Here is a 15,617-nt window from a genome sequence, read left to right on the forward strand (position 1 = left end):
TATGTTTTGCTGGGTTGTTAATGACACTTGTTGAAAAGAAAAGGGCAGGAAAGTGAGTGGGGGCTGTGCCAGGCAGCTCCCCGCATCCCCAGGACCCGCGGGGTGGGAAGGGGTGTCAGAGCTGGGGTACAGCTGGACCCCCAGGCTCTCCTGCCGTGGGGAGGTGGACTTAGGGGACACCCAGGTCCTGTTCAGCCACGTTCCCCGAGTGCCACAGCCACGCTGGAGAAGTCTTTCCTTCCTCCTGGGCTGATGCAAATGTTTCGTGGCCAAGTCCCCTTCCCCGCCCTGAGGGGACTGTCAGGTTCAAGTCACCCTGCCCCAAATTCCCCACCAGCCTCCTCCGCGGAAGCCAGAGAGAGGCACCTCCTTCCACCCCTTCCCGCAACAGGATTTGAATAACCAGGTGTGAGAGCATCAGCCTCCCTCGTTAATGTGTTTGATAATTGACCAGGCGCTCATTCCTGTGGGAGGGCGGCGTGCCCAAGAGCAGCGCCCGACTGCTCCTCCGCGCCCCGAGAGAGCCGGTGGCCCTGCCTGCTGCCATGTCTGCCCGCTGCCACCTCCTCCTCCTCCTCCTGGGGCTGCTCCTGCTGCTGGAGCCTGCCTGCTGCCAGGAAGGTAAGTACAGGCAGCTGCCTGCTCTCCCCGGGGAAACTGAGGCAGGGGGAAGGCAGGAAGGTTTGCTGAGCGCCGGGCAAGTGGGAGCTGCTTGGTGGGGTGGCTTTGGGGACAAGAGACAACTGTGAAAAAACCTCTTCGGAAGAGAAAAAACATCCCATCTCCTGCCTGATCCTCATCTCTGGCTTCACATCAGCCGGCGATGGGTTGGGTGAGTGTCGGGTGGGTTGGGAGGTCTTGCCGGAGCCGGGGTATGGGGACTTTCTGCCTGTTTTGCTGAAGGCTGAAACTGCCATCCGAGGTTTATTTCTTCTGCTTACATGGAGAGGTAAAGTAGCTGTGATTTACCTCTGGCAGGACTGTGCACCGAGATGAGTAATCTGTTTTCTTAAGGCTTCTTTTTTTTTTTTTTTTTTTCCTTTCTTCTCGCTCTCATCCCTGGGCAAGCATTACCTTGGGTCACTCCCCGAGCTCGCAGTTTTTCCTGTTAATCTGTAATTTTGATCATTGCCGAGGTGAGGGAGCAAATATTTTCCTCCGCAAATTGTCCTCCCATTCCCTTCCCGAACACTTAATAAAGAAACTTCCTATGACTAGGGCATTATTTTTAGGAAATTTGTGGAAGGGCTTGTCAAACGCTACAAATAACAAGGAGCAATTAAAACTCTTCTGATGCTGCCAAAGCCCTGGAAAATTCCCTCCCCCTTTCTCCTTCTGATGCCCCAGCCCTGACCGCTCTTCCTGTATTTGTTTACCAACTCGGTGAGGATTTATCAGTCTGGGGTCTCCACCGTCAGCAGGATTGAAAGTTTCACGGTTGCCTGGAAAGAGAAAAACACCCCAAACCTTTAATGAGGATTCAGAGCATGGCACAGCTTCCTCGGAGAGGGGAAAAGACAGGGGCCAGGCTGATGCTTTCCAAGCACTCAGGAAAGACGTATCAAAAAGCAGATCTGTGTCTTCAAAACAGCCATTGAGTATGGAAATGGAGTTACAACATGTACAAGGGCTTGTATTGGTTTTGGCACCTCCCTTGCTCTCACTTTTAGCTGTAGACACATGTCTATCAGGGTTGCAGGTCCCACATTGCTTAGTTTGGCTTAGAAGATTTAGTTCGGGAGGGGAAAACCTGCCATTGCCATGAGGTGAAAGAGGGAGGAGGTGGCAGAACCCGAGGGACAGGCTGTCCCTGGAGGGACATCCCTGGCAAAGCATTTTTCCAGGAACAGTCCTGTTCCCACAGGTGAGACTCATCCTTTTGGCCATCCCTCCTGGCAGGGGAACAAGGAGTGCTCCTGTGAGGCTCCAGCCAGGCGGTGCCCCTCAGGGCTGCCATCCACATCCTCACTCCCCAAGAAGATGCTATCAAGCTCTCACCTCTGCCTGGTTCCCATTCCTCCTTTCTTATGCCCACACAAGCCCCCCGCACCCACGTGGGTATTTCAGCCCAATGCGGAGGCATTTGCAGTTCCAGCTGCCATCCTCATCTCCTCTTGCAGCCAGGCTCTACCCGGTCTCTTAAAGCCAGAACCTCTTGATTTTGGGGTTGGTATTTTTCCTTTTGGCTTTGGATGCTCTGAAATCTGGTGGAAACAACTGCCTGAGTGAGGTTTTGCTTGCAAAAACTGAGGATGGCTCCTTGGAGGAGGTTTCCTACCACTTATCTTCTCACCTCCTTCACTTGAAGATCACGAAATAGAACTTTGGTGCTTTCAGTCATCACTGGCTTGATTCCCTGGTTGACCTTGAACTCCTTTAACCCCAGCAGAAAGCTCACTGGACCTGACCATCTCCTCATAGGCTTAGGTTAGAAACCCTGGACCCAACCGGAAAAATAAACTACAACTAATAAATAAATAAACAAATCTGGCTGAGATAACAGACAAGGGCAGGGCGAGAGAGGAGGCAAAGTGAGTCAAAGCTCAGCCTGGAGGCAATTGGTGCATTCGGGGCTGCACCCAATGGGAGTGGTGGGCAGCAGGACCAGGAGCATCCCTGCCCATCATTTAGGGCAGGAGGGGACCAAATTCTGCTCTTCTGCACTGCAACTGTCTCCCCCAGTATCCCCACCATCAGCCTACCGATGTGATGGGATTTCAGCCAAAACACACTGAGACAAGAGGGAATTTCCTCCTGAATTCCTCCTGCATGAGTTTTGGCCCCGTGACCTTGCAGTAAACATGGCAAGTGTCTCTGCAGAGAGACGGGGGGGGACATAGTGCTGTTGTTGGGGGCTTCTCTCCCAGCCACTCACCCAGGGGTGCCACTGCTTTTCGGACTGGCACAAGAGCTGAGTCCACTGACCAGGCTGATGCCACTTCCAAGAGGAAAAAGGGCTTTGTTTTGGTTTTTTGGTTGGTTGTTTTGGTTTTTTTTTTCCCAAATAACAGCCTCTTGCAGTAAAGATTCAAGGAGCTGGAGGTATTACCAGAGGAAGGAGACGAGGGCTGTCAGGAGCAGAGACGGTTGTGGATGAGGAGTTTGCACGTGCAAAGCAGTGCACCACCCACCTTTATTGCCACTAGTAAAGATTGTTTACTGTTTATAGCAGAGATTTGTCTCCCATGAGACAGACGAAGTGTTCAGCTAGTGCAAAGCTCGTGTGTTGGACTGAAGTACCAATGAACCACTCCTGGGCCAGCTCAGCCTTGTGGGCGCCAGTGGCAAGGGCTGGGTCCCAGCGATCCAAGGCTGATGCTGGATGCTGGGGGTGGCACAGAGCATCCTCCATCTGCACAGAGGGACCTCATCTGTGTGCAAGGGTTGGCGTCTCGATCAGCAGAAAGAGGAAAAGCTGTGCCTCAATAAATTGGTGATTAAATCCCAAAGGGATGTGCTTGCATAGACAAGGTCACCTTTCAGTGCTGATATCCAGGACAGCACTTAAGGATGAGTTTGACTACATCTAAGTGCTCTGTTGCCCAGCAGCTGGTGGGAGGAGAGGAGCAGACATCCCGGCAAGGACTAGGACAAGGTTTCTCCTTCTCATTGCCTTACCCTTGAGTTCCTCCCACATCCAGGAATACATCTTGTAGCCTTCCCCACCCGTGGCCGCATCACTTCTCAGGTCTGGTCAGAGAAAAATTAATCCATGAGGATGCAGCAGCCGGCTCCCAGCCACCCCCCCCAGCTGCCTGGCCCCCCGCCAGCCCTGCCTGGCCTTTGCGCTGGAGTGCCGTTGCTCTGAACGCCTCGGCCTTCAATTTCCCGTCATAAATCTGTTTGCTGCTCTGGAAACTTGTTGAATGGTGCTTTTTTACCGAAATCCACGTGGGCAACCATTTGCTGTGAGAGCGATGACCAAATTTTACACCCTGCCTGTTGCAGGGTCCTTATTTTAGCAGGCAGTATTTGGAAAATAACCCAGAAATGATGTCTGTGGCATCTGGGGAAAGAGAATTTGCTGAAACTTCTCTGCCTTCTTTCCCCTGCCGCTTTGGGCAAACATCTCCTCTTCCTTCCTCCCTCCGTGTCCCCCAACCCTTTGTCCCCCCACCTCAGAGTCATCTGCACCCCACTGTGTGTGTATATGAATGTGTATATGGGGTCCCAAGGCTGGAAGGTATCATGCTCCACATGCAAAGGCCAGCGAAACTACTGTTATTTGCACCTTATTTCATTGCAATCACCCAGGTAAGCCCACCTTATATTAATAGCAACATGCTCTGCTTGGCTTTGCAGGACCAAGCTCTTGGCTGGACATTGGCAGAAGGTGGACAGGAGAAGCTCAGCCGATAAAGCCTGAGGATATATTTCTGACACATGTCCTCTCATTTTTCTGCAGCTCGGGGCCCCCTCCAGCCGTGGTCGCAGGGTGTCATTGCAGTGGTTGTGTTTCTAGTCCTGGTGGCTATCGTTTTTGTGGTCAACAGGTTCTGGTGTAAGAAGAAAGTGTAAGTGTGGGAGCCCTGGGGGGTTGTTTCAGGTTGGGTTTAACTGTCTCTGCACGGGTCACTTCCAGTCACTTCCGTCCCCATGCCAGGACTGGGAACACTGTGATCGTTGCCAGGCAGGGAGAGCAAAGACTCCCTGTCCTGGTCTCACTGTCCTCTTCTCCACTGTCCTGGTCTCTGCACCCAGTTACTTATTGCCAGGTGCAAGTGTACACTTTCCATCCCCACCGCTCCCTGCGCAGGGGTAACCCCAAGCAGAGCACTCGGATGCTGCCACAAGAAAGGTGGGAGACCCACAGCATCATGGCTGGTTTACGTGGGCACACATCTCGGGGGGCTTGTCTGAGCCTGGTTCCCTACGGATTTTGGGGTGCAGCTCCCTGGTGCCTTATATCTGTGGGAAAACAAGCCCAAATAGCTTCATCTGCAGAGCAGACCGGGCCAAGTCAGCAGAAGGCACTGAGAGGAGCTGGGGGAAGAGGGAGGTAGCCAAGCCATGGCAGTGTTCTCCACCTGGAGCCCAAGGCACAGGCAAATGAGGTGGCCTTATTAATCAGAAAAAGGCTGGGCAGGACTGACTACCTTTGTCTTCTGCTGGCCAAGCAAAGCCACAGGCTGCTGCTCCTGCTCAGCTGACCCAGGACAACTGACTAAGCTGCAGTAACTTGATCTTGAATCTGAGGCCAAAGTCAACAGGGGATGAAGATTGAAAATGCCCTGTAGCCTGGTTCCTGGTTCCTCTGCACCAGCACAGGCACTTTGGGCTTTGCACCCAAAGATGCTGGAGTCTTCTTGTGTCTGTACATCCCTCCAGCCTCTCCAGGCCAAGAAGGTGTGGACTTGGGGTGTACCCTGATGCTCAGCAGGTCGGCTCCTGCCCCAGATGCATTTAAAGGGGGCCCTTTAAGATGCGTCCAGGACCAATGCATAATGCAATGTGTGTATATATATATACATATATGTATATATTTATATAACATGATTTGCAGCTGCAGTCTTTATTTCCCAAAGAGGAACCTTTGTCCTCAAACTCCTGATTTGTAGCTGCAGTCTTTGTTTCCCAAAGAGGAACCTTTGTCCTCAAACTGGAAGAGCCCCCAGCCCACGGAGCGGGAGGCAGGCATGGTGTTTCCCACCTCTGCCCATGCCCAGCTGCCTCCTTCCCAGCCTGGAGGCAGAGGATGCTGAGGAGAGCTTGAGGCGGGGTGGAGGGGGGGGATGGCGGCTTGTTTTAATTAATCTGGCCTCTCTACAGAAGAGCCAGCAGCCAGGCTCGGCAGCCTGGACCACTGCCAGCTCCACGCTGTCGCTGTGACAGCAGCTATCAGCCCAAGCCACTGCCTGTTTATGTCAGTCTGCTCCTTGGAAAAGCCTCCCAAATCATCTGGAGGAGACAGGGATGTGCACACAGGGTGGACTTGCACCCACCCACCATGGCTAAACCCTCCCAAGACCATTCGGTTCATGGGCTTGCCCCAGAGCTGAGCTTCTAGGGTCTGGCTGAGTATATAACATGATTTGCAGCTGCAGTCTTTATTTCCCAAAGAGGAACCTTTGTCCTCAAACTGGAAGAGCCCCCAGCCCACGGAGCGGGAGGCAGGGATGGTGTTTCCCACCTCTGCCCGTGCCCAGCTGCCTCCTTCCCAGCCTGGAGGCAGAGGATGCTGAGGAGAGCTTGAGGCGGGGTGGAGGGGGGGGATGGCGGCTTGTTTTAATTAATCTGGCCTCTCTACAGAAGAGCCAGCAGCCAGGCTCGGCAGCCTGGACCACTGCCAGCTCCACGCTGTCGCTGTGACAGCAGCTATCAGCCCAAGCCACTGCCTGTTTATGCCAGTCTGCTCCTTGGAAAAGCCTCCCAGATCACCTGGAGGAGACAGGGATGTGCACACAGGGTGGACATGCACCCACCCACCACGGCTAAACCCTCCCAAGACCATTCGGTTCATGGGCTTGCCCCAGAGCTGAGCTTCTAGGGTCTGGCTGAGGTTGAACACCTGGTCCCTGCCCCTCAATTCCTTCTGTGAGTGACTCTCATCCGAGAGGAAGCTACTCGGATTTGCACACACAGACATGCACGTGTGTGCACCCTCCTGCGCCAGGGCTGCGGCGCCGGCGGAGCCTCGGAATTCCTCTCGGTGTCAGTCGGGACCACAGAGGACTATTTTGCAACAGATTACATAGAAGAAGACTGGAAAAACCAGTTAGTGGGAGAAAACAATCCCACGTATTGACAAATGAGTCTTGCTGACTGCCAGCCTGGCGCTGGGAGCACCAGCTCTGGGAGACAGGGGTTGGCACTTGGTGTCCAGGCATGGTCCCTGCAAATCTGCTGCAATCTCCTCGCCCATGTCCGCTGGGAAGGGGGCTGAGGTGGGTGTCTGAGGCCAGGATCACACATCCAGGTCCCCTATCGTCTCTGTGGTGTTGGAGCAGTCCTTTCCTCTGCACTGTCACCGTCATGAGCTGCTCCCTGGTACGGTCCCTCCGTTGCTCTGGCTCAGCTCCTCTCTTCTCCCTCTCCAGGGAAAACGTCGAGACGGTGGTGAGCGTCGAGGACAAGCAGGAGGCTGTCACGTCCAATGGCCATGATGGGAAATACATAAATGTTGCAGCTGACTTCAGGTGAAGAACCCCCTCCCCTTGGCACCTGGGCTCTGCTCTATCCCTTGGGGATGGCTCAGACATGCAGAGCCATAGCCTCTCCCACTCAGGGTCTCAGATCCCCCATGTACCTGGTTTGGGGGCTTTTATACTCTCCAGGGGCTAAGGAGAAGGCAGTGAGGGCATATCCCACTCTCCCCAGTCTCTTCCCATCCCTGCAGCTGAGCCCCATGGTCCATCCACCGCCTTGCAACTAGATACACCACATTTTTCTTATGCTACATCACACCTTTCAAGCAGGAGAAACCAACAAAAGTGGCCATAGGTCACCATGCAGATGCTGACTGTCAAAATAGAAATTAGAGCAACTCCCACCCTGAGCTTTGCTCTCGTGGCAGAGGGACCCCTCCTGTCCTCCCCACCTTGCCCCTCTCTCAATACATGGCTGGCACCAGCAAGGTCAGGGCCCTGGTGGTGGCTTCAGAGAGGCTGGTCTTTCTGGGGGTGAGCTCACCTCTGTGCTTCTCCCTCCTGATGCAGGTCCAAAGAGAGCAACCATGCCTACGAGAACACCGTGGAGCCAGAGGAGAAGGTGGTCACCACTGCCATGTAGCAGGCACTCCGGCCATCCTCCCTCCTTCCTCCTCTCACTTTGCTTCCCACTGTTGCGACGGGCATTTTCACAGGGACCCTCTGCACCAACATCTCCTGTGTGTGGTGAGTCCCTGACCTCTCCAAGGCACCACCACCTCCTGATCTTTTCCCTTCCCACCTGCGGGATATGTTCTTCTGCCTCAGGGGTCAATGTCCATGTGGGCATCAGTCCCCAGGAGAGGTCTGGAGGTGCCACTTCTGCTCAGAGGTCACCCCATCTGGTTGGTGAAGTTGATGTCCCCAGTCCTGGCGGGATGCTGACCTGCTCCAGACATGGAGGGGTTCCCACTGGGTGCCTAGGATGTCCCCACATCCCCAGCCACCCTTTGGGCAGCTGCTGTTGGAAAACCCGCTCTTCTCCCCATTTCACCCTCCGTTTTATGACCTATACCATGCATTTTAATGTCAGAACAAACTTTCTCCCCTGTATATATCTTCCCTGTGAGCAATAAAGAGAATTGTTGCCCATACCACAGCAAAGAGGGTCATTTTGCTAATCACCCACAGGACTTTCTGTCCTCTTGAAGTGCTCCCAGCCTTCGGGCATTTGGGCAGGGAGGGACATCGGGGAGGGCGGTGCTGGGGTGGGAAGGGTGCTTAGACAGAGGTGAGCACCCTCATCTCCCCTGTGATCCCTCCTGGGTAGGATCCATCTCTTCTTTCCTCACTCGGGTGAAGCCAAGAGCACTTTTGCGTGTTTCTCTGCGTCAACAGGGGAGAGAGAAGGTGGAGCATATTTTTTTGGTCAGCAGTTGCACCTCCCCAGAGCCGTGGGGGGCTGGATGGGGAGGCGAGCATCATTCCCCTCCATTTGCCAGATGGGGAAACTGAGGCACGACACCAACCCAGAACTTCCCAGAGCTGCTTGACGGGTGAAAGGCAGCGCTCCCTGAGCCAGGGAGCTGAGACCCATAGCCACCCGGGGAGCATTCCCAGGGCTGGAGGCTGTGAATGGCAATCACTTACTGGTGTTGCTGGGATGGTGTTAGGGGGTAGGCAGTGACCCCAGGGCAGCTGGCCACAGTACAACCTGCTCCTGCCGGGCTGTTCATTAACCAGGGTCTGTTTTCTGCTGTGGTGGGGACAGCGCTGGGGCCACCGTGGGAGCAGGGAGCACTCTCGAGCTGTGACGTTTGCAGATTGAAACCGGTTACCTGTAACGGCCTTGGTCTTCCCTGGGACATCAGTTACCCAAGTGGCATGCAGGGTCCTCCTCTTGACCAGTGAGGAAAGGGTTAAAGGGTTCTGCAGTCAAGGGCAGCCCTGGGGGGGCTACAGGTGGAGCAGGACTGGGATGGGATTGGATGGGGGGTTTAGAAGAGGAACATTTTTGGCAGCCCCTGAGTTTGGGGGGAGCAGGGTGGTTTGGGGGCTCTGCTGTGCTTGGGGCTGTGCAAACACGAAGTGGGGAAGGAGGTGGCAGGAGGACACCAGGTACCTCAGCCACTCCTTGCTCTTGCTTTCTGCTGAGCGTGGAGGCAAGGGGAGACGTTAGCCCTGCTGTGAAACAGCTGCTGTGGTGGGCTTGGGTCTGAGGGACACCTGGCCCCTGGTCAGGAGGTACTTTGGAGGCGCATTTGCAGACAGCAATGCCAGAAAGAGGGGCACAGTTGGGGTGCTGGGGCTGGACGTACTGCTTTGCCCCTCACTAGCAGAGCTCCTGCTCCTCGTGTTTCCACCCTGAACACACTTTCCTGCTGCGAGGGCTGTCCCCTGCTCTTGCTGGTGACCTTCAGAGCCCTGAGCCTGGTGGAGGTGCTGCCTAGCAGGGTGCAGGCAACGAGCTTGCAAAACGCCCAGTTTTCCTAAACTGCTGCAACGTGCTGGGGATTCCTCGAAGGGAAGCTGCAACAACTCCTGATGAAGAGCTCAGCCCAAAATGGGCCACTTCCCACCACCGGGAGCCCTCTGGATGGAGCTGGGGGCTGGAGCTGAACCCTGGTGCCACCACCCACCATGATCCACTGTCTCACTTCCCGCAGATGAAGCTGCTGATGTCCCTAGCGGGTGGTGACACAAAAGTTCGGGCATGGGAGTAAAACAGGAGCCTTCCAGTAAGAGGCCCACCCTGAAAGGCATCTCCCTGGAGAGCCTCACGTAGGCAAGCGTTTTGAAAACGCCCTCAAGACTCGGCGTTGAGAAATCACAGCTCCAGTTGAGAAATTGCGTGGGGATAGATGAAAACAGGCAGAAGGGCTGGAGAGGTCAAGCCTTTGGGACGGCCGCCGTGTCCACAGCACCATGACAGAGCTGTTCCCTTCTGCCACCTTCCCTGGGGCAGCAGGAAGCTGGGTCCTGGACCTCCTCTTTTCGTGCCTCTGATGGATGCTTCTCCCCTGACTTGTCCCTTGCAGGTGCCAAACGTCACGCGGGTTTGGAAAAAACCCAGCTGCCGGAGTTCAGCAGTAATGCTTCCCTCAGCAGGGTTTAGGGAGGATTAGTCATTGCGTGTTCCCGCCGCGTCAGCACCGGGGCTGGGGGCTGGGGGTGTGGCGAGAGGACAGGGACCCATTAATTTTTACCTCTCGGTTGCCAAAGGAGTCAGAAACGGCGTCCTTATAATGAGTAACAGCGGGAGTCCATTCCCTGCCCTGCGCACACCCTGGATACGTACCCATTGCCCAAGCTGTTCCCCAGCAGTGCCTGGGTGTGGGACTGGGGGCTCGATGGGTCTCAGCATCCCTTTCCCCATGGATCCCTCCCATGGCTATAGGGCCAAGCAAGGAGAAGGAGGGGATTTTACCACTGTGCCTTTTGGGCAAGCCATGGAACCTTGATGCTTGGTCTTAACCCAGCCAGCGTCCCTTCATAGTTTGTTTCCTGTGGAGAACATCTTTTGCAAGAGCCACTGTGTTATCTTCTTGGTGGGGTCTCAGCTCCGCACAGTCCGTGATGCCATCCTGCCTCAGTTTCCCTTGTCTGTCAAGCACGATCCAAGGCTGGCCGTGGGAAGCAAGGCTGCCTTCCCGCAAGCAGCGCAGCCGGCTCAGGGATGCTTCTCCATGTGATCCTAAAAAGAACAAAAGGGAGCAAGCGTAAATGAAATTTATTGTTGGAAAATCTTAATTAGATTTTAAGCCCCAAAGGGAGAAAAGTGAGGTATTATCTGACACAGCTAATGAGTGTTAAGGGTCCATTGTTATATTTCTTGTTTACCTTTCTGTGCTGACTGATACGGCCCGGATCCTCGCCTGTACTGCCATAATTAGGATATCTCATCTCTCCCTGATAGGGTAGGGGATGCTGTTTAAAGCACAATGCCGTCTCATCCCTCCCTGGCAGGATGAGCGTGATCGGGAACGCAACTTCTGGCATCGTGGCACTTGCACTCACGGCTTTGACCCTGTGAGATGGGGGATGCTCTCCAGAGCTAAGGCTGTACGTAATAGCCCCCAGGTGACGGGCATCTCCAACAGCCTCGGTGACCTCTCTGAAGGGCCCTGAGCCAACTTGCCTGGGGGCTGAATCCTCCCCAGCACCTGTCTCCACACAACATGGAGGGTGACCATGCCCTCTAGAAGCCGCCCCACACCAACCGATGAAAGGGAAGGATACCCATGGCTACCCCATCCTACCCCTCACTCCATAATGACAGTATCTTGGGCTTCAGGAAGATTTTCAAGGTTGGGACCTGCTGTGGACTGGATAGTCCTTTTTTGAGCAGAAGATATTCAGGGTGGTCTTTTTGTGTTACAAGATACATCACAGCTTTCCTTTGTGGCCTAGGAGGGTGCCACTCATCTCTTGGACCCCCAGACAATAGGACATCTTATTGAAAGCCACTTTTACCTTGAGGTTTCCCTGATCTCCCTGAAGTTAGTGAGGCTCTTCAGCCACAGAGGTGTAAGATGTTCCTGCTCCAGCTGTGACCACAACCCTGGAGCAGCCCGGGCAGGTGGACACCTACCTTGCTCCTTGGATGTCCATGCACAGCCCATTGCAGGTAGCTGCATTAAACTACTGGCAAAGGTGGGTTAGCCCTGCCTGGTCCTGAGGATACATGAATTATTCCAAGGTGGTTAAATTGAAGTCTCACCTTATGCAGGTAAACTGCTGCTGGAAGGACCACCAGCTCGAGCCCTGGGGCTGAGCAGTGTAGCCTGAGTTTATGTCTTGGCGCCAGGTACCTTAACACCCAAGTGATGTGATTTGGACCTCCAGAAGTAAAAAGGGAGCCCGTCCCACCTTCGTGGTCCTTTGGGCCGGGCAAGGAGCCCAGCCACCCAGGTGGGAGCCGGGAGCGTGGTGTGTAAGGGTGGCTGTGTGTGGGCAAGGGGGCTGCAAAGTTTTTGGTCTCGATTCAAGCCACTGAAAGCCAGAAGTAAAATACCATCCATTGTTGGTTTATACACTCGTAGTAGCCAAACAAACATCCCCGGAGCCTGTCCTTATCACTTTATTACACCTGCTAGAGTGAATAGATTAAAGAGGATGGGGGAGGGGGGAGAAAGCAGAAGAATCCAGCAGAAAAACTGGGTTTTGGGATTGTTAATTATTCTCTGGGGTCTCTAATCTTTAACTGGCAAACAGCATCACTAACTGTCTTAAAGCCCCTCCTGGAACATCCTGATAATAAGCCATCTGCATGAAGGCACCCCGTTATCTGCCCTCCTCCAGCCGCCTGTGACATGGCTGGAGTGGGAGATAATGAATGTGTGGTGTGTAATAACGACACGTCATTCATGATTATCGGCCTGATACCCAACCTTTTAGCTCCATTGTTTGTGCTTCAAAAAAGAAGAAAAAAAAAAAAAAAAAAAAGAAGAGAGAGAAAGAAAAAATAAAAAGGAGGAGGGAAAGAAGAAAGAGGGGAATTTTTGGTGCTACGGGCAGTCCCAGGGTCCCCGAAGTGTCTCCCTGCCAAAGGGGCTGGCTCTTGTAGCATCTCCCAGAGGGTTTGGTGGTACCCTGGAAGGACTCGCCCGTGGATTGGCGGCTGCTGTAGCCATGGTGATGGAGGGAGAGAGCCGAGACAGCACAGAAATGTCACTGCCTGGCAGGGAGACATTTGGGGCAAATGCTCGGGAGATTAGATCTGTGTCACCGGGTGCTGCCCGGCTCCTCGCGCGGCTTTTTGCTGCTCTTGAAGCCGTTTAGCGGTGGCTTGGCAGAGGGGGTTATCTTGAACACGCTGCTGTCCAGAAACTGCCAGCATTTGAAGCTGGGGGGGATGTTTGGGTTGCCCGGTTTGACCTGGAAAAAGCTGAAAAGAAGAAGAATTTTCTCCTGGTTGCCACTGCCTTATGGCTTCACAACACATCGGTGCTGCAAGATCTTCCCTCAAAAGCTTTGGTCCTTCAAACCGAAAACTTATGTTAAGCGTGATTCTTAATGGGGAGAGACTTTATAGTGTTTGGCTCAGGTTACCTCAATTAGTGTCAGAATTGCCTTGAATAATGTTCCTCTTTTTTTTTGGCATAAAAAATGGCAGTAGATTCTCTTCTCTTTCCTGAGCATATTTCACAGAGTGGTTTCCCCAGGAAAGGTCTGGAAGTGCTTGGTGTTTGGCTGTTCATAACAGTCAGGGAGACTCTTGGAAACCAAACAAGCAGCCTCGGTCATGGCAGTGAGGAGGGTGATGGCCTCAAAACACAGGGCTGGGAGGCCAAGCAGAGCATTGCACGGAGACAGAAATGGGCAGCAGCTGTAGGTCCTCATCAGGTCTGACTTTTCCTGGTCTGGCCTTTTCTCCCATTCCCAAACTAGAAGATGCCATAGGGACATCTTCAAGTGCCACCTGGTTTTCTTTGCTACCCACCACCAAGGAGACTGGGCTGGGTCTTTGTGGCCAAGGGCTCCCTCAGCTCATTGCTTCGACCAGAAGCTGAGAGTGGACGAGCAGAGCTGCAAGGTGGCTTGTTTGGTCCAGGATGGGTGGCTGAAACGTCTATCAAATAGGGTCAGTAATGAAAAACTGCATGAAACTGCTGCCCTCCAACGGCCTCTCTGTGCTGGAACAGTGGAGAAGAGCTGGAGTCTGACCTGGGTGACCAGCCTGAGTCCACCAGCAGTGCAAGGATGGTGGCATCAACACCTACACAGCCTGCACCCAATATCTTCCCGGGGTGAGAGGGGAAAGGAGTGGGGAGACGAGGAACTCAGTCTCCAGCTGCCTTGCAAAATAAGTACAAGCTGCACCTTGCTGGTTATTCCCAGCATCCCTGTCCTGTTAGATACCGAGACAGCCAAAATGAAGGTCCGGATCCAGCCCTAGAGGAGTTTTATTTCTCAGACTGAAGATGCAGCAGAAATGGGGAGCTGCAGGGGTGTATTCAGCTGGGGAGTTTCTCAGATTTGGCTGTCCTGGTGTGGCCACAAGCAGAGTTGAGCTGCCCAGACAGATGGACCCAGGTTGGCCATGTTAGGGGAGACCTGTACGAACGGCCTTGTCTCTACCATGGCATGGCATCTGTGCAGTTCTCTGTGCCTCAGTTTCCCCTGGTGCCTGCTGAGTGCCTGGTCACCCGCAGTGACAAGCATTCCCTGCGGCAATGCTTGGGTGATACCACCATCGTGCCGGGGACTGTGACAGAGCAGTCCCTCCTCCACTGCCTCAGGCGGCTGAGGGTGAGGATGGGATGGAGATGGAGGTACCCCCAGGGATGGGGCCCATCCCCTGCCCTGCTGGGCCTGGCCACGCTCCCTGACAAACTCAAGGGGTTTTGCCAGGGAGGAGTTTGAGTTTTTCCGAGTCTCCCACTGCCACCTAGTGAACCATTTCCCGCCCTCAGACCTGCAGCTCACCCCGATGGTCCCCCTTAGCCTGGGAGCTGGGGTGAGGATCTGCAGTGGGTCCCTGCACCCTCAAAACAAGCTCAACCCCAGAGCCAGCGTGCCCACCTGCGCTCCTCGGGCAGCACACTCGTGTACTGAGCAGTCAGTTCTCAGCCTCTGCAGAAAAGGGCTTGAGACAGATTTATGCTCTCTCTTTGGGCTTTTTTTCTTCAAGCTGATTTTGTTTGTGCTGCCACCAGTTGAGTGGGGAGGTGTGTGATTTCTGGTTTGTTTTGTTTGACCCCAGTGTGTCACAGTCGTTTTCTTACCACAGAAACTCCTGCAGGCAGAGGTGAGGGCTTGGTGACCCACAGCGTGGGAGGGATGGAAACAGGCTCCTCAGGCTCAACGGGGGGGAAACCCAGTGAAACAGCCCTTGTGGCTTGAGAAAACACTCACAGGGCTGCACCCTTGGGGACAGCCTGGGATCTGGGCTGCCAGGACTCATCCTGTATCCCCTGCCCCAAAAAATGCAAAGGAAGCCAAAGCCACACTTGGGGAGCATCTCCATGAGGCTTTATTCTCATTTCAGAGAGGAGGATGAGACTGATCACAGGTCTGAGGGCAGTGAGTGCTTTCTCCAGGTAAACTGATGCCAGGGCTCTGCGCTGGCTCCTGAGCACCCTCAGCTCAAGGAAGTTCAACTCCAGGGCAAAAAAACCCGCTGGCTTTTGTCTCCTTAAGGGCAGGCACAAGGCCAGCCCCAGAAGGGATTAAGGGGAATAATTTGGAGGGTGGTGTGTGGGGATGTGGTGTGGCTGCAGGGAGGAGCTCCCCAGTGTATCACAGTCGTTTTCTTACCACAGAAACTCCTGCAGGCAGAGGTGAGGGCTTGGTGACCCACAGCGTGGGAGGGATGGAAACAGGCTCCTCAGGCTCAACGGGGGGAAAACCCAGTGAAACAGCCCTTGTGGCTTGAGAAAACACTCACAGGGCTGCACCCTTGGGGACAGCCTGGGATCTGGGCTGCCAGGACTCATCCTGTATCCCCTGCCCCAAAAAATGCAAAGGAAGCCAAAGCCACACTTGGGGAGCATCTCCATGAGGCTTTATTCTCATTTCAGAGAGGAGGAT

The 15,617-nt window shown here is 54.2% G+C and overlaps 1 protein-coding gene across 1 annotated transcript; it reads left to right on the forward strand.

Annotated features, from left to right (window-relative positions):
- The first annotated feature begins 385 nt into the window (after positions 1 to 385).
- PDZK1IP1 (PDZK1 interacting protein 1) lies at positions 386 to 8,244 on the forward strand. The gene is made up of 4 exons (XM_014939037.1): positions 386 to 621; positions 4,406 to 4,514; positions 7,038 to 7,136; positions 7,656 to 8,244. Exons 1-4 carry the CDS (start codon positions 546 to 548, stop codon positions 7,726 to 7,728), a joined length of 357 nt encoding a protein of 118 aa, XP_014794523.1. The 5' UTR covers positions 386 to 545; the 3' UTR covers positions 7,729 to 8,244.
- The last annotated feature ends 7,373 nt before the right edge of the window (positions 8,245 to 15,617 follow it).

This window comes from Calidris pugnax, unplaced genomic scaffold, assembly GCF_001431845.1.
Source record: "Calidris pugnax isolate Ruff unplaced genomic scaffold, ASM143184v1 scaffold18, whole genome shotgun sequence".
Lineage (NCBI taxonomy): Eukaryota > Metazoa > Chordata > Aves > Charadriiformes > Scolopacidae > Calidris > Calidris pugnax.